Source organism: Malaclemys terrapin, chromosome 10 (assembly GCF_027887155.1).
Source record: "Malaclemys terrapin pileata isolate rMalTer1 chromosome 10, rMalTer1.hap1, whole genome shotgun sequence".
Lineage (NCBI taxonomy): Eukaryota > Metazoa > Chordata > Testudines > Emydidae > Malaclemys > Malaclemys terrapin.
In genome coordinates, this window is record NC_071514.1 from 43,390,031 (window position 1) to 43,414,546 (window position 24,516).

A 24,516-nucleotide genomic window follows, 5' to 3' on the forward strand; every position below is an offset into this window, starting at 1 on the left:
TGCCTCGGTCTGACGGGGCGATGGGTCTTCTCTGATGGGAAGTCCCTGGCTACGTGGATATCTGCTGTCATAGACAGGTACAGTCAGGAAGGCGACTCTGTCAGCCTGGGGCGGAGTGGGTGGGTGGGTGGGTCCTGGTTCTTCTCCAGCATTGCGTGACACTGATTATGAGAAGCAGCCTCCCATGCCTGCAGTCTGGAAGGTGCCATCAATGTCTCAGGAGCGGATGGACAATGAATGTCTCTCTGCAAAGCGTCTGCTTCCTGGGGGAAGCTTTGATTTTTCATCCAAAACCCTAATACCATCTGGAAGCTGTAGTTCAGGCACCTCGTGTCCCCTTTCTCCTCTCTGGGCCAGGCTCCCCAGCTAGATTTTATTTCTCATGATGCATCACCCACCTCTCCAAGAGGGGAGATTGTGGTGAACCATGGGAGATGTAGTCTGACCAGGGGGTTTAGCCCATAGAACATAAGTAGGGCCATACTGGGTCAGACCAAAGGTCCATCTTACCCAGTATCCTGTCTTAGGACAGTGGCCAATGCCAGGTGCTTCAGAGGGAATGAACAGAACAGAGCAATTATCAAGTGATCCATCTCCTGTCGTCCAGTCCCAGCTTCTGGCAGTCAGAGGTTTAAGGATGTCCAGAGCATGGGGTTGAGTCTCTGGCCATCTTGGCTGATAGCCATTGAGGGATCTGTCCTCCATGAACATATTTAATTCTTTTCTGAATCTAGTTATTGTTTTGGCCTTCACAGCATCCCCTGGTAATGAGATCCACAGGCTGATTGTGGGTTGTGTGAAGAAATACTTCCTTATGTTTGTTTTAAACTATTACCTATTAATTTCATTGGGGCACCCCTGGTTTGTGCGTTATGTGATGGGATAAATAACACTTCCCTATTCGCTTTCTCCACACCAGTCATGATTTTGTAGACTCTATCATATCCTCCCTTAGTTGTCTCTTTTCTAAGAGGAAGAGTCCCATTTTTTTAATCTCTCCTCAAATGGAAGCTTGTCCACACCCCTAATAATTTTTGTTGCCCTTCTCTGTACCATTCCCAATTCTAATACTCCTTGTTTGAGGGGTGACCAGAACTTCAAGCAGTATTCACTGTGTGGACGTACCATGGATTTATATAGTGGCATTATGATATTTTCTGTTTTTTATCTATCCCTTTCCTAATAGTTCCTAACATTGGGTTAGCTTTTGTGACTGCCACTGCACGTTGAGCAGATGTTTTCAGACAACTATCCTCAAAAACGCCAAGATCTCTGTCTTGAGTGGTAACAATTAATTTAGACCCCGGCATTTTGTATCCATAGCTGGGATTATTTTTTTCCAATGTACATTACTTCACACTTATCAATATTGAATTTCATCTACCATTTTGTTACCCAATCCCCCAGTTTTGTGAGATCCCTTTGTAACTCTTTGCTGTCAGCTTTGGACTTAACTCTCTTGAGTAATTTTGTATCATCTGAAAATTTTGCCACCTCACTGTTTACCCCTTTTTCCAGATAATTTATGAATATGTTGAACAGCACTGGTCCCAGTACAGACCCCTAGGGGACACCACTATTTACCTCTCTCCGTTCTGAAAACTGACCATTTATTCCCTACCCTTTGTTTCCTATCTTTTAACCAGTTATTGATCCATGAAAGGACCTTCCCTCTTATCCCATGACTGCTTAGTTTGCCTAACAGCCTTTGGTGTGGGACCTTGTCAAAGACTTTCTGAAAGTCCAAGAAAACTATACCGACTGGATCATATACTTGTTGACTCCCCTCAAAGAATTGTAATAGATTGGTGAGGCATGATTTCCTCCTACAAAAATTGTGTTGACTTTTCCCCAACATATCATGTTCATGTATCTGATAATTCTCTTCTTTACTACAGTTTCAACCAATTTGTCTGGTACTGAAGTTGGGCTTATCAGCCTGTACTTGCCAGGATCACCTCTGCGGCCTTTTAAAAAAAATCAGCATTACATTAGCTATCCTCCAGTCGTCTGGTACAGAGGCTGATTTAAGCAATAGGTTACATACCACAGATATTAATTCTGCGATTTCATATATGAGTTCCTTCAGAACTCTTGGGTGAATACCAGCTGGTCCTGGTGACTTATTACTGTTTAATTTAGCTATTTATTCCAAAACCTCCTCTATGGACACCTCAGTCTGAGATGGTTCCTCAAAATGGCTCAGGTGTGGGGATCTCCCTCACATCCTCTGCAGTGAAAACTGATGCAAAGAATTCATTTAGCTTCTCCACAATGGCCTTGTCTTCCTTGAGTGCTCATTTAGTCCTCAATCATCCAGTGTCCTCATTGATTATTTGACAGGCTTCCTGCTTCTGCGGTGCTTAAAAAAATTGCTGTTAGTTTTTGTGTCTTTAGCTTGTTGCTCTTCAGTCTTTCTTAGTCCGTCTTAATATGCTTTTACACTTGACTTGCCAGAGTTTATGCTCTGTTTTATTTTCCTCACTAGGATTTGACTTCCAATTTTTAAAGGATACCTTTTTACCCCAACCACCTCTTTTACTCAGCTCTTTAGCCATCACAGCATGTTTTGTTCTCTTACTGTTCTGTTATATTTGGGGTATACATTTAGTCTGAACCTCTGTCATGGTGTTTTAAAATAGTGTCTATGCAGTTTGCAGGCATTTCCCCCTTAAGACTGTCCCTTTTAATTTCCATTTAATGAACTTCCTCCTTTTTGTACAGTTCCCCTTTTTGAAGTAAAGTGTGAATGGGGCGGGTTTCTGTGGCATTTCCCCCCCTCCAAAGATATTACATTATGGTCCCTATTACTGAGTGGTTCAGCTGCGTTCACCTCTTGGACCAGACTCTGTGCTCCACTTAACAGAAGAAGAACATGAAGCAGCTGAACTACAACTGCTATGGGCACCACAGCAGCATTTCCATACTGAACTCGTTCGCTTTCAGTTTCCCATTTTTCAGAGAAATATCAACATTTCCCATGGAAAATTTGGACAAATTTGTTTAATTTGTGTAGAAATTTGCCATAGAGAAATAACCTGCTTTCCAACTAGCTTTAATTAACATACTTCCCCCGATGTGTCTGCCAGGGCGCCCAGCTTCCCGGCTGGCCCAGTTCCCTCAGCCATTGCATCAGCACAGTAAGAAACCCGATGCAAACTGGGAGCCCAGTCCTGCCTCCCTTGTGTATCTGAAGCTTTTATTGGCTTCAGTGAGGACTAGGGGCCTCGTCTCTTAGCCCATCACCTCTCAGGCCTTTCCCATGCTGGGGCTTGCTTGATTTATTTGATCTGCAAAAGTCTCTCCACAGGAACTCTGAAAATCTGGCTTTATCTCTTCAAAAGAGCTCAGGCCCAGATTTCCAGTGCTTGGAACCCTTCACCGGGGCCAGATTTCCCAGAGAGCCTTGCACCTGCCGTACTCAGTGGGCAGAGCCCCTAAGCAAATCGGGCCAGTCATTTTAGTGCCTCTCTGGGAGCGGTGTTGGAAATTCCAGTCAGAGCACCCTTCCAGCCCTGGTAAGCAGGAAAAGGCCAATCGATTGTCCGCCTGCATTTCCCGGGGCCGGGGTGAGATTGGCCCCTGTGGTAAGTGCCCTTGTGTCTAGTCCAGCCTAGCATTATATCAGCTGCTGCCTGTGCATTATAGAGCAGTGCCTCTTGAAAGCCCCTGGCTGCACTGTCTAGAGAGCCATCCTGCCTGAGGAATGAATGACTGTAGTGCCTCGAGGGTACTGTCATGACTTGGTGATAGGCATGGTATGAACACCTAGAGCGGGGGTAGCCTGGGGTCATGGCTGTCAGGTGGGTCACATGCCGGTGTCAGGGGCAGCGACCAAGCTGCATTGGTAGATGGGGTGTGTGTGTCCTGCTCTGGGGAAGGTTGCGAAGCACTGGCATGACTGGGTCTGTTACCTGCTCTCCCTGCCTTGCCCTCCTTCCCTCCTCTCCACTCTGTTCGCCTGATGAACAGGGAACGGTTCCTCTTGAGTTCCATTGGCAAATGCTTTGCCTCACCCTCCCCCTGCAGTGGGGCACAAAGGGGAGCCAAGCCAGCTAGGCTGGGAGTGCAGCAGGGCCATGTGGAGGGGAAGCCTAGCTGCCCATCCAGGCAGCCAGCTCTGTCCCCTCTGCACAGCTTCCACATGGCTCATTGGCCACACCAGCAGCAAGCATGTGGCCAGCAGAGGAACTGCCCTGAGTGGTAGGTTGCCCTAACCCCGGGCATTGCTAAAGAGCAGCCAAAGCTGTTGAAAGCCATATATCCCCCTCCTGCAGCAGTCTCAGCACAGTCGCTGGCATCACTGCTACTAGCCAGACAGTTCTGCCGTGGCCAGTGGGGGTGGAGGGAGAGTCCCCATAGATCCCCCACCAGGGTTTCTGCTGGCCCTTCTCTTGGTCCAATGGATTCACAGATTCGAAGGCCAGAAGGGACGGCCGTGATCACCTAATCTGGCCTCCTGTCTAACCCAGGCCAGAGAGCTGGGGGACGTGGAGACTCCTGGTCCCTGTTTATTCCCCTCTCCATGGGGAGGTGAACACGGGGAACTTTCTGATTCCCAGGGCCGTTTTACACTACTCACTCTGGGGATCTGGGGCCAATGGGCTGATGTCTCTCAGGGCACATCAGGAAGCAAACGAGGGCAGTAGAAGCCGTGTCTGCTTAACCCCCCTCCAGCTTGAGCGTCCCTGAGACACATATCAGGGGGTAGCCGTGTTAGTCTGTATCTACAAAAACAACAAGGAGTCTGGTGGCACCTTAAAGACTAACAGATTTATTTGGGCATAAGCTTTCGTGAGTAAAAACCTCACTGAGGTTTTCACTCACGAAAGCTTATGCCCAAATAAATCTGTTAGTCTTTAAGGTGCCACCAGACTCCTTGTTGTTCCTGAGACACATCACACTGCTGCAGGCCTTGCCCCTTAGCTCTGGAAAGTCAGACTCATCGCTGCATCGTCTGTCAAGGGCCCTGACCCATGGATGCTTCCCAGTCGGGTTGGATCTTCACCTGGAGCATTTGGTGACAATGCATGTCTGGGGGGCCCAGCCCAGGCCAGAGGGATGGCAGAGAAAGTCAGCTTGTCCCTGCTTCAGTCACAAGCACCTAGGGAGCCAGCTGGCTGCTCTGGGGTTCATCTGGCTTCTGTGGATTGATGCTGCCCCATGGCAGTTTGAGGGGGATAGCGGGAGACAGAATTCAAGCTCCAGGTCCTGTTAAACTCCAGACTAACAGGGAACCACATCAACTCCTGTTGACAAGGCTCAGACCCTGCCTTCAGCAGTGTCACTTGCTCCCCACTTTTGTCCTTCACAATGGCCCCAGGCGGCCCTAGATGGTGGCAGCTGTGGCTCTCTGTCATTCCGCGGTGCATGGCCCTTTCAGGAGCACCTTATTACAGAGTCTCCTCCCTGAGCACCTGTGATTGTTAAGCTACAGGGCAGGTATCATGTAGCTGATGAGGTATAAATACAGGGTAAGACGTGGCCTGGTGGAGCTGTGTGCTGGGCTGTAGCTCAGGAGACATGGGGTCAATTCCCAGCTCAGCTGCAAATGCTGTGGCTTTAGGCAAATCATGTGATCTACCCTGTGTTCCAGTTCCCAAGCTGTAAGAGTGGGTCCAGTCCTCCCACTGGGGCTAAATCCATGAGTGGCTGTGGTGTGGCGGGGCCATGTTATGGACATCACTCAGCCTTGCCTCCTAAAGGATATGTTATACCAATAAAAACTAGCAGGATCTTATTAAAGGGGACAAGATAAAGATGCCACATTTATTATGATAACAATTTGATTTATGACCAATAACTAATATCTTAATCCTTATACACACACATTATACCTAATACGTATACACACACACACACACATCAGATGTTCTGCAGCTGCTGCATAGTTACCAGCTTGAGTCTGTGGCTTGAGTTTGCAGCTTGGGTTCGTAGCTTGTGGCAGCTAACTGGCTAGGAAAGCCGGGCACAAGGACAAGCTGGGTCTCTGTTGGGCATGCACCGATGCCCTTCCATGTTGGCAGCAGAATGTTACCCTCCTCCAAAGTTTTCCATCTCACCCATCCTTTTTGTAGGCTTTAGTTTGAATCCAGAGTCTATAGGTTTTGCTGTGTCACGCTGCCTCTGGGTTTGGTGATTGATCACCCGTCAATTGCAGACATGACTTTCAGCCTGGGACCGGGCTTTGACCTTTCTTCTATTGTACCTTTTCTTTTTAGGGTGGATTCTTCTTACTTTGTTAGGGCTTTTGTCTGCATCTTCAGCCGTTGGTGTTTGAACTCTATTTAATCAGGACAGGCTGGGGCTGGAGGTTGATTCCATCATCCATACATACCTCATTCACACATCTAAACTAAACTAATAAGATTACAGCAGGGTTTGCAAAAATGAAGGTTGCAGCAAGCCCTTACAAAATGGAGTAAGCGTTTTAAAATGGGGTTTGAATTACAATATGGCAAACAGTGAACAGAAGTTACACTGTAGGCAAGTGTAATAAATGGTGAACAGAAGTTACAATACTGAAACAGTGCAAGTCTCAGTGATTTAAGCAGGAATTGGATTGATAGTGAAACTTACAAAGGCAGCTGACTGAACAGCTATGGCTCTTAACAAGCATTTTAATTGTTAATTAGCCAGTTATTGGGGTAACCGGTTTTATGAATGAATATTGTTTCATTCATAAAACTTTACTTATGAAGTTACATTAATAAAGTAAACAATTAAAAACAATTTCATTCATGAGTCCTACAGATAGACAGCAGACTGAAGATGGTCGTCTCAGCTCTTGCCCAAATGATCTCCAGGGACACAGGTCCCTATGTGGTTACATTCAACAAGTCAGCCCCCTGCATGGTAGTTCCCACGTGCACACATGCATTTGTGCTCCTGTATATGAGAGGGTTCCTGCACCATCTAATGTTCTTCATGGGAATGTCTGCTTGGGTCATGACACAGCCTTAGGTTTGGCATTGCATTGCCAGGGCAATATTGATCTGCATGGAGAGCTGGCCTCATCCTTTCGCCTCCTTCAGCGAGCAGCTGTGCCTTGTGGAGCATCCTGGACACAAGATCTAGCAAGAGGAGGGCGGCCTTTCCCCAGTAACTGCTGACCTGTGTTGCTGTTCTTCCTTTATTGTCCAACAGGGATGGGGAAAGGACAACACAGGATGCCCTCAAAGGATGAGCTCGTCCAGAGATATAACCGAATGAACACCATCCCTCAGGTAACCGGCGGTATTGCTTGCTGGGCCTTGTCCCTGGAACCCCAGCCATGCACAGCCTTTGTTTGTCCTTCTGTCCTCACGCCAGCCGCAGGGGTATGTGCAAGACTGGCTTGTGTCATGCCTGAGATGTGTTTGCGCAATCATTGTTGCTTCTGTGCGTGAAGGGAGGGAATGTTGTCCAGTGGTTAGAGCAGGCGACTGGGGCTCAGGGCTCCTAGGTTCTATTTGCTGTTCTGTTGTTCTTTTGGTAAGGGCCATAACCTCTTAGTATTGGCCCGACTCTGGTCCCATTGATGTCAATGGGCAGTCAACTTGTGAAAACAGTCAACTTCTGGAAACCCCCACTTTCTGTGCCTCAGTTTACCCATCTATAAAATGTGTATAGTCAGCCTCACCTACCTCTCTGGTTTGTGCCCTGGGCATCTACATCTGGAGACCTGGCTATTTACATCTATCAGATGTTTGGTGGGATTTATTCTGGCTCTATTTTTGCAAAGCATGAAGCTGATTGTGTGTCCTGAGACAAGGCTGGGATGCATTGGCAGAGCTGTCTGTGTGTGTGTGTACCAAACCTGTACAGCTCTGCCTGCAGTGAGCCCAGCCTGAGCCATCAGCCTCTCCAATTTACAAGCATCCAGTCCTGTTCCCCCCATGGGAGCAGTGAGACTGGGAATTCCTCCGTCACTGTTCAGGGTGGGGTGGATACGGCATTGCTCACTTGGGTGGACAGCTGGCTGTTTGCTGTGCACAGCCTGGGGGCAGCCTGTTTGAATCCTGAGAAGGGGGGGGTGGAGCCTGCCCGAGGAAAAGACCCACCCCTCTGTGATGCTCTGTTCAGTACCGAACACCACTGTGTTACACCTCTGCCTCCACAAGTGAGAACTGTGCTGGAGCTTAAACTGTGAGTCAGCTCCCTGCCACCCAGCCAGCCCACCTCACCACACACCCCTCAAGGCTCTGCCCATCTAAGCCTTGCCTTGCTGGGACCCATCAGTGAACCCCAGTTCCTGCGCTCCCCGGAGCGGTCTCCTTGCAGTGTCAGCCCCTTTCACTGGACACTTGCATACGCTGCCTCCAAAGAGACGGTGTGCACACCAGTTGGTTAGGTTACCTGAAGACTCGCCCTTCACTTCCATGCACAACACTGAGATGGTTTGGTAAGAAAACAAGAATATGTTGATTTATACAGAACAGAGATTTAAGTGATACTAAGCAAGAGGCTTGTCTGGTTACAAGCTAAACAAAAGTAAAACCCGCTTTCTAGCGTCAAAAGCATAACAGATTACAAGCTTGGTCTCAGGCAATTTCTCACTTATAATCTTTTCTCAGAGACTTCAACCCCCATGGCCGAAGATCCACCTTTCACAGATTCCCAGGGCTCTGGCCTCACTTAAGTGATAGATACTTAGAATGTCTTTGTGCTCTCTCTTACAATTTCCAAAGTCTATTGTCTTTGTTTCAAGAGCCAGAAAGACTTCCTGGGCATGCAGGCTTCGAGCCCCGGTATGCTCACTGAGCGCCTTCCTCCGTTGCCTGTTAGCTTGATGACTTTGTTCGCCTGATATGTAAATGTACTTTCATTGTCCTCTACCGGTCATCAAGCCTGTCAGACATTCCTTTGCCTAGGGTAAGCTGGGGTCATGCTCCATCTCCCAATCACATTTCCAGCACACATATACAACTCTTTGTACCCAATCTGTACATGCGTTACGCAATGACTTTCAGGACCAACATGTCACCAGTTTACGTATGATACCTTATGTTTTAGAGACATGTTAGGACAACAGTGTGTCGGGTCTGATACGAGTTACGGTGTAGTGGGCCCTCTGCCAGAGGGCATTGAGGAGCGCTTCAGGTTCCACCCTCGGTTGGGGGCTGGGCCACAGAGCCCAGAACTCAACAAATTACTGAGAGCAATCCCTGGTTGGGTTATCAGTGTTTATACCTCTGACGTGGTCAATATTCTCCACTGTGATTGGCGGCTCCTACGGAGCTTGGACTATGAAAGGGGCAGGACCGGCCGCTGCAAAGGCAGAGCAGTGATGCAACCTGAGTGGGGAGCCAGGCAGGTCATGGTAACCCAGACTTTGTGGTTTGTTTGCAGACTCGATCTATCCAGTCCCGGTTCCTACAGAGTCGGAATCTAAACTGTATAGCACTTTGTGAAGGTAAGAGGTGGAGGAAGGGGTGTCCTCACTCACCGCCTTGAGGGCCCTGGGACCCCAGGAATGGCACTGAAAAAAGGTGGGGTTGGAATGGTGGGTGCCAGAAACCTGGCTGCCTATTGCCTGTTCTCTGAGCACAGACTTCCTGCTGGGCTGTGCAGCTGGTGGTCTGCTCGCTCCATGCCCTAGTGGGACGTGCTGCCCATTCATCACCTTGGCCATCCATATGCTGTTGTCCCCTCTCTGCCACACAAATGGCTGTGGCACAGTGTGTCCCAGGCCTTGTGCTGTGGTAGGCATCATTTCTCCCTCTCTAGGAGTATCTGGGCCAGTCTGGGGGCTGGTCCATGACTGGAGGGGACCCATGCCACGTTGTCTCTGGTGGAGCTTTGGCTGGCATCACTCACTCAGGAGTCTTCTCTTGGAGACCCAGAAGGGTGGTGTTAGCTCTGGCTCCTCCCCAGCAGCTTTCCCTGGTAGCAGTGAGGGTTGCAGGGACTCTGCTAGATCACCTCCTCACTTTCAGCATGGCTGTGAGGCTGTGTGAGGCAGCGAGCCACCATGAGCTGTGCGTGACAGGTAGGTCTCGGCCTCTTCTGTGCTGAGCCCAGTGGGTTCAGCGTGTTTGCTTTTCTTAGTGCCTGGCTGGGGAAAGGGCTTGGGGAATGGCGGTCTGGCTGGGGCTCACTCTCGATCAGCTGATGGCTTGACTCTGGCATGGATGGGGCCTGCCCATGGGATCTGGGTGGATCCCTGGTGGCTTCTGGGCACAGCTCCAGGGGCTGATACTGACTTTTTAAAGCTCTGCCTGGTGGGACTGTCTGGCTGGGATCCTGCCTCCTCCCCAGGCCCCCATGTAGTAGTTGAGATCAGCCGATGTTCTCTTGTGAACTCTCCCCAGAGCCAGACACCCTGCCTGGGCATTTCCAGTGCTGGGCCCCTATGCTTTGGAATTGGCTTATGCCCTCTATTGGGTCTGAGCCCACTGACCCTGGGGCTAGTGTGACTCCTGCCCATTCCTTCCTGGGGCCAGTGGGTGGGGGGAAAGGGTTTTGCTCTTCATGTTGGGCAGGAAACAGTTTTTTTTCCCTGTGAAAATTTGAGAAATGTCTTCCAGTCCCAAATCGGGATGAAAAGTGAAAACTTGAAAACATTCATGCATTGGAAATCTGAAGGCGTTTTGGTTTGGCTCAGTCGAACGTTCCATTGCCATAAAGTCAAAACATTTTGCCCGCTTTTCATTTTCTATGTTTTACTCTAAGTGGCTTGAGTTTTGAAATGGACAGGACTTTCCAACTGGAGGAACCAGAATGTTTTGTTCTGAGAAATGTCAAAATGGGCATTTCGACGGTTCAGAAACGGTTTTTCCAAATATGTTTTGGAGTTGAGACATTTGTCCAAACTTTCCCACCAGAAGTTTCGGTTTCAATGATTCTGCATTTTTTTTTTTTTTTTGACAAAAAAAGTTGAACTGAATCAATCCCAGCCAGCTCTAGGCTCTTTGCTTGTAGCCTAACTCTCTTTCCATCGGCTCTTTCCTCACTTGTCTGGCTGGACTGCACGCTCTTTGGCGCAGGGACTGTCTCTTGCTGCGTGTTTATACAGTTCCTAGCGCAATGGGGTCTTGATCTCAGTGGGGGCTCCTAGATGATCCAACAATACAAATAAATAATAACGCTATTCAGTTGATGTTAGTCAACTCCTTTTTGTATGTTTTGAAACATAATTGTATAGTGGGGTCGGCAACCCGGGTGCCAAAGGTGGCACGCAAGCCGATTTTTAATGGTACGCCGGCCCCACTCAGCCCCGTGTATGCTCCACCTTACTTTCACTTCTAGGTTCCGGCTGCCTGCCCCTTGCCAGCTGGGGTCCCGGTGGCCAGGACCCCGGCTGACAAGGGGCCGGCGACCGAAACCCCAGAGCAATGGTGGGCTGAGCGGGGCCAGCAGCCGGGACTCCAGAGCGGCGGCGGGCTGAGTGGCTCAGCCCGCTGCCGGTCTGGAGTTCTGTCTGCCGGCTCCTGACAGCTGGGGTTCCAGCAGCCGCTCCCGCTCAGCCTGCTGCTGGCCTGGATGGACGGAACCTTGGGCTGGCAGGGGGTGTACACACAGCTGACCCACAGCTCCCTTGGCAGGAACAGGAACAGTGTGGGGCAGGGACCCATCCACCATCCAGGTAACCTGGCTGCAATCGGGACTGTCCCAGGCCAGCCCCAAGCCCCCCAAGCCCTCCTACACACACACCCCAACCCCCTGCCCTGAGCCCCTCACGCCACCCAACCTTGACTCCTGCACCCCCCATGCTCCCAGCCCTGAGTCCTGCATCATCCACATCCCCACCCCCTGCCCTGAGCCCCCGCACCCCAACCCCCTGCCCTGAGTGCTCCCCCCCACACCCACACATCCCCAGGCCCTGAGCTCCTCCCCCTGAGGGGGGTTGCAATATGACAATACCTGAAAGAAATATAAGTTACTTTCACCCCTGCTGGAACCCCAGACCAGCAGCGGACTGAGTGGAGCCGGGGGTGGGCTGAGCGGCTCATCCCGCTGCTGGTCTGGGGTTCTGGCCGCCGGCGCCGCTCAGCCCACTGCCAGCCTGGGGTACCGGCAGCCAGCCCAGGGCTCTGCTCCTGGCCTCGACCCAGCGCTCTTCAGTCACCCCCTGCTGTAGCCCACATTGGAAAACTCAACAAGGAAAAGCGAGAGCAAGGATTACACTAAACTGATAAGATCTGCATTTTAATTTTATTTTAAATGAAGCTTCTTAAATATTTTAAAAACCTTATTTACTTTACATACAACAATAGTTCAGTTATATATTATAGACTTATAGAAAGAGACCTTCTAAAAACGTTAAAATGTATTACCGGCACGCGAAACCTTAAATTGGAGTGAACTTGGCACACCACTTCTGAAACGTTGCCTACCCCTGTTGTATAGGCAGGTCCCTTGGGGCGATCCTAATGATTCCTAGAGTTTTTAAGGCCAGACCATTAGACCATGTAGTCCAGCGGTTCTCAACCAGGGACCTGGGACCCTCTGCGGGGCCTCGAGCAGGTTTCAGAGGGGTCCGCCAAAATAAACCAGAGAGCTGGCCCAGCTTTAGATTTGGTGGGGCTCAGGGCAGAAAGCTGAAGCCTGAGCCGCCTGTGGCTGAAGCCCGAGCACCTTAGCTTTGCGTGGCCCTGTGTGGCATGGGGCTTTGGGCAGTTGCCCTGCTTGCTACCCCATAACGCTGGCCCTGGCTTTTAATATACTGGATATGCAGAAAACCAGTTGTTTTGACACAGGTGGGCTGTGGAGTTTTTATAGCATGTTGCGCGGGGGGGGGGGGGGGGGCTCAGAATGAAAAAGATGAACCTCCTGCATAGAATCAGAATCATAGAATATCAGGGTTGGAAGGGACCTCAGGAGGTCATCTAGTCAAATCCCCTGCCCAAAGCAGGACCAACACCAACTAAATCATCCCAGCCAAGGCTTTGTCAAGCCAGGCCTTAAAAACCTCTAAGGATGGAGATTCCACTACCTCCCTAGGTAACCCATTCCAGTGCTTCACCACCCTCCTAGTGAAAAAGTTTTTCCTAATATCCAACCTAAACCTTTCCCACTGCAACTTGAGACCATTACTCCTTGTTCTGTCATCCAATACCACTGAGTACAGTCTAGATCCACCCTCTTTGAAACCCCCTTTCAGATAGTTGAAAGCAGCTATCAAATCCCCCATTATTCTTCTCTTCTGCAGACTAAACAATCCCAGTTCCCTCAGCCTCTCCTCATAAATCATTTTTGTTGCCCTCCACTGGACTCTTTCCAATTTTTCCACATCCTTCTTGTAGTGTGGGGATCAAAACTGGACACAGTACTCCAGATGAGGCCTCACCAATGCCGAATAGAGGGGAATGATCATGTTCCTCGATCTGCTGGCAATGCCCCTACTAATACAGCCCAAAATGCCATTAGCCTTCTTGGCAACAAAGACACACTGTTGACTCATATCCAGCTTCTCGTCCACTGTAACCCCTAGGTCCTTTTCTGCAGAACTGCTGCCTAGCCACTCGGTCCTTAGTCTGTAGCAGTGCATGGGATTCTTCCGTCCTAAGTGCAGGACTTTGCACTTGTCCTTGTTGAATCTCATCAGATTTCCTTTGGCCCAATCATCTAATTTGTCTAGGTCCCTCTGTAGCCTATCCCTACCCTCCAGTCAGTAGCGTAGCTAGGGGAGTGCAGGGGAAGCTGCCGCTTCTCCCCAGCACAATTTCCCAAAGTGGCGCCTTTCCAAAAGCTGCCGGAGGAACAAGGGGGGGCGCAGGCTGGCGGTCCGCAGCGCGGCTGGCAGTCATGGGTGGGCGGCGGGCACGTGGCCGGAGGAGTGGGGGGGCGCGGGCAGCATGCAGCCTGCAGCGTGGCCAGGAGCCGCCGCCGGAGGAGCGGGGAGGGCGCAGGCTGGCAGCCCAGTGGGCGCGCAGCCAGAGGAGCAGGGGGGGTGCAGCCAGAGGAGCGGGGCAGCATGCGGCTGGCAGCCACAACCGGAGGAGCGAGGCGGGGAGGTGCGGGGGTGGCACAGCCCTGCAGCTGGAGGAGCCAGCCAAGGGGAGGGGGCGCGGAGCGGCCGGAGGAGGAGCCGAGGGGGCGTGGCCAGAGGAGGAGCCAAGGGGGGGCGCCTTTTTGATGTTTGCTCCCTCTCCTCTTAGGCTAGGTCCACACTACCCGCCTGATTCGGTGGGTAGAGATCGATCTTCTGGGATCAATTTATTGCATCTCATCTGGACGCGATAAATCAATTCCAGAAGCGCTCCCCCGTCGACTGCAGAACTCCTGCTCGCCGAGAGGAGGAAGCTCTGTCGACGGGGGAGCTTGCCTGCGCCACGTGGACCCGCAGTAAGTAACTTAATTCGATCTAGGAAACGTCGACTTCAGCTACGCTATTCTCGTAGCTGAAGTTGCGTTTCCTAGATCGATCCCCTGCCCCAGTGTGGACCAAGCCTTAGAAGCTGGCTACGCCACTGCCTCCAGTGTATCTACCATTCCTCCCAGCACAGGCCCAAATCTCACCCCGTTATCCTGTTGAATGGGCACACTTCAGTGGATTAATTAAATGAGGTGACTGATGGGAGCACAGCCAGGCTGCAGTAACAGGTGTTAACAGGACAGTGGGTAGATAATGGTGCAGTTCCTTGGGGTCACTGCCAGGCAGTGCCATGGTGCAGCACCATAGGTGTCCTTGGCATGGTCACCCCATTATTCCTTGGTGGTTGTGCCTCTCCCAGCACTCCTGTCTGGCATGGGGAGGCAGCCCTTCCCCCCCACAGCCTGGTGTGGCAGGGGACACATACCCAGGGACAGCCCCATGGGACTGGTATCCAAGGCAGGGCCCCAGCTTTGTGTGTGAGCCGTGAGAGCACCTGGCGCCTGTCTGACACCTCCTCCCTTTGCAGTGATCACCTCGAAGGATCTCCAGAAGCACGGGAACATCTGGGTGTGCCCGGTCTCGGACCATGTCTGCACCCGTTTCTTCTTTGTGTGAGTGCCGGGGCGCGAGTTGGGAGTGGCCCTGCGTGTGGGATGGGGGCAGCTCCCGCTTTGGGGATGGGATGGCCCAAACTGCACCAGGATGGCCCAAACAGCAAGAGCATCGTGAACCATTAGTCAGCATCTCGACTCAGCCCCATACGGGAGGGGAGAGGAGAACACAGTGCCCCTCACCGCCCCCGCCCCCCAGGGAGGTCTCCAGGGCCTAGCAGCATCCTGTGTGCCACCAAATGGATGCTCAAGTGCAGCCTCCAGCCCCACTGCCCCCTCCTTCTACACCAGCCCCCCCCCCCATTCATTACTCTCCCCTCTTCCTATGACATCCCCTGCCCCAGCCAGCCAGAGTGGCACTGGCGTGCAGCTGTCAGCAGTGGGAGGAAGGTGAGTCCCAGAGCCTGCTCCCCTTGGCTCCGCACAGCTCAGGGCCTGGTGCCTGCCAGCTGGGGGCACAAGGGGGTGCTGGGCAAGGAGGTGCTGGCAGGCAGAGCCCCTGGCCTGGTGCTCAGCGCCAGCAGCACAGCAGAGGGGTCTGCACTCTGTCACCAGGAGGCCAGCCCTGCCGAGACGGACCCATCTTGGAGCTGAGAGTACGACCAGACACTGACACCCAGGCCGCTGGCGCCCGCAGCCTGGCTCTGCTCAGGGAGGGGTGTTAGCAATGGAATGGCTCCCAGTCTGCGGCCCCACTGGCAAACCTGGGCGGTTTAGCTGGGGCTCATCTCCCTCCTGCCAGTCCCTTGCCCAGACACAGAGCAAGGTGCCTGTCTTTGCAATCAGAGACCTCCCCCTCTGTCCGAGGGCCTGGAGACCCCAGCTCTGCTCCCGTCGCTGGGGGTGTGGCCCAGGGGGGGTTATTGTTGGAGCAGGGACATGCTGGTGATGTGCACTCTGGGGAGCTCTGGGTGGTCGCTGAGTCCCCCCTCATGGTGCTTTCCCTGCCTCGCCCCTCCCAGGTACGAAGACGGACAAGTAGGAGACGCCAATATAAACACTCAGGATCCCAAGATCCAGAAGGAAATCATGCGTGTGATCGGAACTCAGGTCTACACAAACTGAGGGGCACCTGCGGAGCCCACACTTTTCACGCAGGGAGCCGGCGAGCTGCTCCCCCTGGTGCAGGCAGAGAGGAGCTGGGTGTCTGAGGCTGCCAAAAGGAGCAATGAAAACACTGGCTTCATGAAGGAAACAGACAGGCGTGGGGGTGGGGTGAGGGCCTCAGCATCCTCCTTGGAGCAGGACTCTGCCGCTTCAGTCAGCACCACATCTGGAGGGCAATGGCTCTGGTGCCACATCTGGGAAGCGGAGGTGCGACTGTGAGTCAGGTTTCCCAGCTGGCTCCCTGCTGCCTGTGCATAGATGTATAGCAGAGAACGCAGCCAGGGCGGGCTTGTTGATATTTTCCCCCGCCCTGATCACCCTGTATCCCAGCACTGAGCAGGAGCCATGGGCACGTCCTGCCTCATGTGCCTGCCCTTGGACCTGGGCGTTGCCCCTGGGCACATGGCCGTTCTCAAGTTTACAGCAATGACATTTTTAACAACAATAAAAACAAAGCAAAAAAAAAATGGTTTTAGCTTATTAAAGTTCTTTAAAAAACTGTCCCCGACTCTGCCTTTGTGAATGGGGCTCTGATATGAATGTTGTGGCCACCATGAGTGGTTGGGCCATAGAAGGGCAACAGCCTACTATTGCAGCCAGTTAGTTGCTTTGCTGGTTTAGTTTGAGTGGTAGCAGGCTGAGCTTCAGCGTGGAAGCTCCTGTGGTTGATACCCACTTCTGAAGTGCAGCAGGGGGTGGTTACATTGGCATTTGAACCCAAGGGCTGGGTGTGTCACTGTAAGTAGCAGGGTGGTGCGGTGCTGATTGGTCTGATTGGAGGAACAGCTGCAGTAGGTTTAGTGGCTTTGCTCAAGGCCTCAGTGGCTCATCCATTCACCAGAGCCTTGCTGGGACAGTGCAGTGAGACTTCCCTGGCATAGCAGTGCCAGCCACAAGTTGTGATGAGCTGTGAGCCCAACCCTCTGCTCATGGGGCACCAAGAATGATAGTGCCATAGCCAATAAGGCTGAGCTGTTTGGTATTCAGCCAGATTCTGTTAGCCTCCCGGGGGGCAGTCATGGTCAAGGAAAGTGCCACTGATTGCGTGCCAGCCACATCAGCATAACCAGCATCAGAGACTCTAAGCCTCAGGCCGTGCTGCTTGGAGAGTGGCTTCACGATCACCAGGGGTACATCCTTGGGGCAATGCCTCTGTCCTGGTAGTGTAGCCAGGCACTTTGATGGGAGTGCAAAGCAGCTCTGCAGTGGTGCCTCAGGGCTCTCTTTGCTCGGCGGCTTTGCTACGTAATTTGTTCCGTTTACAAACCCCTCAGTGACAGCCGAGGGCCATAACCGCAAACCCCACCTTGATCCTGCAGCCAGCTTCCCCATTGCCCCACTGATTCAGTGCAGCGGGGACGTCGACCATTCCCAAATCTGAGTGGTGACGGCTTGCCCCTGCTTTGCCCTGGTGTTGAGACGGACACAAGAAGCAGAGGCACCGGGGCAGCATTGAGCTGGGCTCTTCCACTCAGGCCCACCAGCACGGAGTGAGGGCTGCCTGATCTGGCAGGGATGCCCCCGGCGGGAAGGCCTCTCCAGAGCTGGTGTGGCCCTGCAGGCTAGGAGAGGAAGAATGGCTTTTGTCTGCAAAGCTCTAACATGCACCCGTTGCATGGGCCGCCAGGGGCACAGGCAGCTTTGAAACGAATCAGCTCCTGGCAGCATCAGCAAGTCCCAGAGCTTCAGCCCCTGCCCCACCTTAGGCAAACGCACAGCCCTGTTTCCAGGCCTTCCCTAGGGTCCCAGTTCAGCCAGCAGGTGAAGCTTTAAGCTCTTGAACTGTCCCATTAAAGTCACTGGCACTAGTCACATCACACACTAAGGATCCAGCTCATAGGTGTGGACTTTTGTTTTTGCTGGAGGGTGCTTTTGAAGAGGTGTGTGTGTTTGGGGGGGCACTCTGCCAGTTTTGGGGGGAGGCTATTTTCAGCATATTTATATACTTCTTTCATATTCTAGTTATTGAATGTCTATCACTGGTATCTTTACTATTTTAATAATGATTACATTGTTATGAACTACATAATTACATTATCATGAATTATGGTATATTAAGATCATTGCAATCACAAGCTGTCTTCACTAACGTCCCAGTTTAAAGACATTATGTCTCACTGTAGTTTCTGGATGAAACTGAAGCAATCTTATTTACATCTAGGTTCCCTGGTATTATTTTGATGCACGTTAAGAACAGCTACATTATGCAATTGCGTGTGTCCCATTGATGACTGGAGAGAATTTTTAAATCTTCTGAAGCAGGAGATTGAGCATGCCACAATTCAGGATGATACAGGCACAGTGAGAAGGATTCTTATGAATTTGCAGTGCTCTGGAAACATAGTGCTTCCAGAGTACCCCAAATGACTCCAAGATCTCTTTCTTGATGGGTAACAGCTAATTTAGGCACCATCATTTTATATGTATTGTTGGGATTATATTTTGCCATGTGCATTACTTTGCATTTAACATTGAATTTCATCTGCCATTTTGTTGTCAAGTCATACAGTTTTGTGAGATCCCTTTGTAATTCTTTGCAGTCTGTTTTGGACTTAACTACCTTGAATAATTCTGTATCATCTGCAAACTTTGCCACTTCACTATTTACCCTTTTTGCAGATGGTTTATGAACATGTTGAACAGCACTGGTCCCAGACCAGTACAAACCCTTTGGCGGGGGTGGGGGGAGGGGACACCACTATTTACTTCTCTCCATTCTGAAAATGGACCATTTGTTCCTACCCTATCTTTTAACTGGAGTGCCTGGGAATGCTTTCAGGATAATCTAACAATCCTTAATTTCATTTAATGACAAGCCTTTTGTTATCTTAAAAAGAAGAACAGGAGTACTTGTGGCACCTTAGAGACTAACAAATTTATTAGAGCATAAGCTTTCGTGGACTACAGCCCACTTCTTTGGATGCATATAGAATGGAACATATATTGAGGAGATATATATACACACATACAGAGAGCATAAACAGGTGGGAGTTGTCTTACCAACTCTGAGAGGCCAATTAATTAAGAGAAAAAAAAACTTTTGAAGTGATAATCAAGATAGCCCAGTTGTTATCTTAATCACCCTACCTCTGTTTATAAACAAACTCCGTGCCCCAAGGGTAGAAGTTGTTAGCAGCACAGAACTTATCACATTCCACACTCAAGCACTGACTCCTGGGTGCTGACTTGAGCACCCACTATTTTTTTCCCCATGGATGCTTGAGCCCTGGAGCACCCATGGAGTTGGCGCCTATGGTCCGGCTGCCCTGCCGCTGGGTTAACCTCCCCGACTTACTGTGGCCTCAGTTTCTGCTCTGGCCCATGTGTGTCAGAGGCATGTCCCAGGGGTCTCTGTGCTGTGCAATGCCAGGGTCCTTTCCCTGCCATTTCCAGGAGAACCGGCCGCCCTGGGGGCACTGTGACAGTGTGATCACGCCACTGATTTTGCCTGCGTCCTCACTGCAGAGTGGGTGGGTTGCAGCCCAAGCTGAAGCAGAGCCTGGATTCTTACCCCCATTCAAGCATGCAAGCACACATGGGTTCAAAGTGTAAGGGCTTCTCTACACTGGCACTTCAAAGCGCTGCAACTTTCTCGCTCAGGGGTGTGAAAAAACACCCCCCGCGTGCAGCAAGTTTCAGTGCTCTAAAGCGCCAGCGTAGGCAGTGCACCAGCGCTCGGAGCTACTCCCCTCATGAGGTGAATTTTTACAGTGCTGGGAGAGCTGTCTCCCCGTGCTCTGCTGTGACTACACAGCCACTTTAAAGCGCTGCCATGGCAGCACTTTAACATTGCCAGTGTAGACTAGCCCTAAGTAAGCACATGCTTGCGGGATGTGTGGGTGTGGCTGTGGGCATGCGGAGCAGGGGCTAAGGGTTCAGTGTAGCCGGCCCCTTAAAGTCAGTTTGACTTTAGGCACTTGCTGAATCAGAACCCAAGAGACACAGGTCGTCCCATATCCACCCCTGGCTCGGGCCCCAGCAGACAGTGCTGGTGTTTTTGCACCCTGTGTATGACAGAACCCCTCTTGAGGCAGCGTTACAGCAGCATGGCAATTGGTCACCAGGGGAAACCAGGCATGGCTGGGGTTACAGAGATGTCAAAATTGCAGGGCACTCTGAACTGCTCTGCTGGACTGAGAGCATTAGTTCTCAGCTGTGAAAGGGATAATATTCAGTGCCTTATTGTATTATTGTATTGTGGTCGTGCCTGGTGTCCTTGGTCCCATTGTATTAGGTGTGGAACAAACAGACCAGAAAAGCTGGGCCCTTGCCCTGCAGGGCTACAGTCAAAGAGGGCTGTCAAAGCACCTTGCAAACCTCTCTTGGGGGATGGAGAAACTGAGGCCCAGAATGGGGAAGGGACTTGCACAAGGGGCCAGAGCAGGTCAGTGATGGAGCTGGGACTAGAACCCTGGAGTTCTGGCGGCTAGGCCCATGCGTTAGCTGCAAGCCCCTCCCCCTCAGCAGCTTATGCCAAGAGAGGGAGCTTCTGGGTGTCCGAATACTGAAAACGTTGGGATTTCTGGGCAAGGGCAGCTCCTGTGTTGAGCTCAGTGGTGGGACGTGCTGCCCACCAGGAATAACAGAAGCCTAAGGCTGTTAATACTGTACTATATGGCGTTCTGCGCCTGGCATTTCTGAGCCCTTCCTGTTGTGACACTGTCCAGCCGGGTGCCCTGGCCCAGAGGCTGGAAATCAGGGTCTAACTTGCTTTAAAGTGGGTTTAACACTTTCCTTTCTGATGATTAATTTCAGGAATCAAAGCTGGAGGCGTCAGAGGCAGCTGGAGAGTAGAGAAGAGCCTGACCTGGGAGGGGCAAAGAAAGATTGTGTCGCTGCACTGCTGGCTGGTGAGAAGTCACACAGCAGCTGTGAGGTGCGGGGGGGAGCTGGGGAGGAGAAGACAGCTTGCAGGAGGGGGTGAGAGGTGTGCAGAGCCCTCTGTGTTAGCTGAGCACCGAGTCTCTGGTCTGTCATGCTAGCAGCATGACAGAGTTACTGAATGCCATCGGGCTTAAAGGCTGGAGGGCTGATTTGACCATGGGCAGAGATGAGTAGCAATCAAGGTGTGCTGAATTAGCAGGCTGCATTATCTGCTATTAGTACTGGTAACACTGGAGCTCCAATGACAGAAGCACTGAGCACCTGAACAGCATTACTGAGGCAATGACATTCCAGCCTTCAGCACTTAACACTGGTGACCCTTGCTTATTGGACTTGTCATATTCGGGACACTCAAGAGGCAGGAGAGGCAGCAGACAGAGGACAGAGACAGACAGACAGACCCAGGAGAGAGGATAACATCCACCTGGACTGGCAGACTCTGTATCGGCTGGACACTGCACTTCCAGCTTCTTGCTCCCTGCTGGCTGGAAGGAGCCATCTTCATTGCTGGATGCACTGGATTCCCACCTGCGCCTTCCTGACGTGTGGGGGTGGTGCCCAGCCAGGGCGGACACGGGGCAGCTCCAGGGGTGATTCTAAACCATGGATGCCGTTTGCCCAAGAAACTGCTGGCCCTCGCCCCCCGGTGGCAGAAGCAGTGGGAGCCCCTGCTGCAATGCCAGTGCTCACACCTAGTGCATGTTTCCATCTCCGCTGGATAGTTTTGGTACCTGTTGTTAATCTGATCCAACACCAATTAAAGGAGATAGAAAAAGTACAAACAAAACCCGGAAATCTGTCTATCAGGCATACGTAGAAATGTGCAGCCCAAAGGACAGCTTCTAGGAAGATAATGGAGGCATCAGTATCACCTGCATAGTTAGGGCTGAGTTGAGTTTTGCATTTAAAGCATGGAGGCTGCTGCATGTCGTCCTCCCATCGCACCACTTACTCTTTGAGTACAGGCTGAATTTTCAGAGAATTTACAAACAAATCTGTTAAACAGTTTAGAAATTAAAATTAATTAAAAATGGACCCTTTAAGAAATGTATCCCCCATTTCACCCCTTTAGGGGGGATGATTACAACAGCGCTATAATGTTTCATGCCCTAAATGACCAAGACAGACTCTTAACTAGAGCTGGTTGAGAATTTTTAGACAAAACCTTTTTTGTTAAAAAAGATGCCGATTTGTTGAAACCAAACCTGTTCTCAGGAAAAGGTCGGGTTCAGTGACTTGCCTGACTTGAAAAAAAATGGCAAAAAAAAAGTTTTGAAATGCTCAGAATTAAAACTTTCAGGTATTTTTTGGTTCAAAATGAATTTTCAGTTAGACATTTAACTGAATTTATACCAAAAAAAAAAAAAAAGGTTAAAAAGGCAAAATCAAACAAAATATTTCAAAATTATTGTAACAATTTCAATTTTTTTTGTCAGTTTGTGAAAAATTTCAAGATTTTTGACTTTCATCCTCATTTGGGTTGGGGAAATGTTTCAAAAATCTTGAAAACTCTTGTAGAATGGGAAAAAACAGTTCCTACCCAACCCTGCTCTCAATCTGAACTTGTTAATGTAGTTTTTAACCTGGGAAAAAATCTATACATATAGCTGTATGAATAGTCTTTATCTTGGGTTTCCTTTTGGAAGACCTTTAATAAGCAGGGGGTTTGCCTTGATGCCTTGAACAGGTACACGGAGCATTCTGTATCTCAGGGAAAGCTGCCTGAAAGAGAAGCATGGCTTCTAAAACAATGGTGGCAGTGTCCAGGGGCACCAAAATGGGGGAGGTGGGGGCAGGTAGCCATGCCCCCTCGCACTTTAAGAGTGGGAGGCTATGCCCTTTCACTTTTTACCGGCTGTAAGGGTGAGTGACGGGGGAAGAGGAGCGAATGGGGAGGGCGGGGTCTTGGGAGGTAGAGGTGGTGGGGGATTGGCAGCTCTCATTCTAGCAATATGTCCAGAACTGCTCTAGAAAGCTGAGTCCCACCATCCCATTCCCTCAGGTGCTACTTGAAACCCAGGGGCTGGTTCTTTACAAGAAAGAATGGTGACAAATGAGTTGGGGGGAGGAGCCTTGTAGTGACTGCTGACCCACTCCACAAAGAGAGGGTGACCGTGGAAGGAAATATTGATCTGGTGGTGGTGCTGACTTTGCCTTTAAAATCCAAGCTTGTTCCTCCCCCCTGCACAAATACTCAGAAGAGTATGATATTACAGGGATGGATTGTGATCAGGGTAGGTCAAATGTGCCCTTGGAAAGCCCCTCCCCTGCAGTAAGGTTTTGTGGTTTTGACAGTGCAGAGCTGGTTTGTGAAGAACTTCAGGGGCCAATCACAGCACAGTCCTTGCTCTTAGAACTGAGCCATTCGCCAAAAGGCTAAGCTGCTGTCCTGTGTTTTCATCCTATGAATGCACTCTCAGCATTTCTCTCTGTAAGCAGGGCCTGAATGAACTCTCCCCTGACATTTAGTGATGAGGAGAAGACATCAGGAACTGACCTTGTTTGCATAGACACGCCCACTCTGCCTAGGTTACACAGCATGACAGACCCGCTTGGCACTTTTGGCTGGGGTTGGATGGCAAGTCCCTTTGTTATTGGGTTCAGGGGTAATAAAGTGTTGTTATCCTTGTGTGAATCAAGGGAAGCAGAACTAGGCTTGGCATGTCCTGATTCAGAGGTTCACCCTCAACTGAACTGCACTTGCTAAGCCAGGGATAGGGGTGCCAGAGGCCAATGGAAATGAAGCAGGTAGTGCAGGGGTTGGTGACCTTTCAGAAGTGATGTGCGGAGTCTTCATTTGTTCACTCTAATTTAAGGTTTTGCATGCCAGTAATACATTTTTAGAAGGTCTCTTTCTATGTCTTTAATATATAACTAAACTATTGTTGTATGTAAAGTAAATAAGTTTTTAAAATGTTTAAGAAGCTTCATATTAAATTAAAATGCAGAGCGCCCCCTTTAGGCCTGCTATGGGGACAGTGTCTCTAGTAAAAAAAACCTGCCTAGTCTGCAGTAGTAGTGAGGCTTCCCCACTAACTGTTGAAATCACTGAGAACTGTGCTAAGCAGTGGGACCTCAAAACATCCCAGAGGTTGTAATAGAGGGTAGTGGTGGAATCAGTGGCTGTGGAGCAGCTGACAGCAGAGTGGCCAGCAGGTAGCAATGCAGAGTGAATGGCACAGCAGCAGCTACTAAGGTATTGCTCAATGCTCCCCATCCTGGGGTGGGAGATGAGCTCATGTGAATGCAGCTCTGAGTCGTCACTGACCAAGGACAACAACTGTGAGTGGGGTGTCAAGGGGAGGGAGAGGAGATCAGCATGTTAAAGGGACATTTGTTTGTCAGACTTTCATACCACAAGGTGAGAGACTGAGGAAAAGGACACTGTCCAGCATTTCCTGGGGAGGGTGTTTTGCTCATTGTGACAGGGTGCTGAGCAGAAAGTCTGCAGAATCAGCCCCCTACCACACCAGCCCCATTTAGATGAATAAAGTGGAGCGGCCCTAATGGGGAATGAGAGTCAGCTGCCAGCCCAATTAGCCCAGGGCTATATAAGAGGCTGGGACAAAGGAAGGTGGAGGTGGTGGGATGGAGGAGAGTGAGGGAGTACAGATC

The 24,516-nt window shown here is 50.7% G+C and overlaps 1 protein-coding gene across 11 annotated transcripts in view; it reads left to right on the plus strand.

The window, feature by feature from the left end:
* The window catches only part of PARP6 (poly(ADP-ribose) polymerase family member 6), a 55,283-nt gene extending 38,765 nt beyond the window's left edge, over positions 1-16,518 (plus strand). For 7 of the 11 annotated variants that reach the window (XM_054043091.1, XM_054043092.1, XM_054043093.1 and 4 more), the window contains exons 20-23: positions 7,147-7,226; positions 9,331-9,394; positions 14,826-14,910; positions 15,873-16,518. In XM_054043091.1, the coding sequence (XP_053899066.1) occupies positions 7,147-7,226; positions 9,331-9,394; positions 14,826-14,910; positions 15,873-15,975 (332 nt within the window). In that variant the 3' untranslated portion in view covers positions 15,976-16,518. Of the gene's footprint in view, positions 1-7,146; positions 7,227-9,330; positions 9,395-14,825; positions 14,911-15,872 lie in introns of those variants that run through there. The other 4 variants (XR_008446557.1, XR_008446558.1, XR_008446559.1 and 1 more) reach the window with 1 other exon arrangement.
* The last annotated feature ends 7,998 nt before the right edge of the window (positions 16,519-24,516 follow it).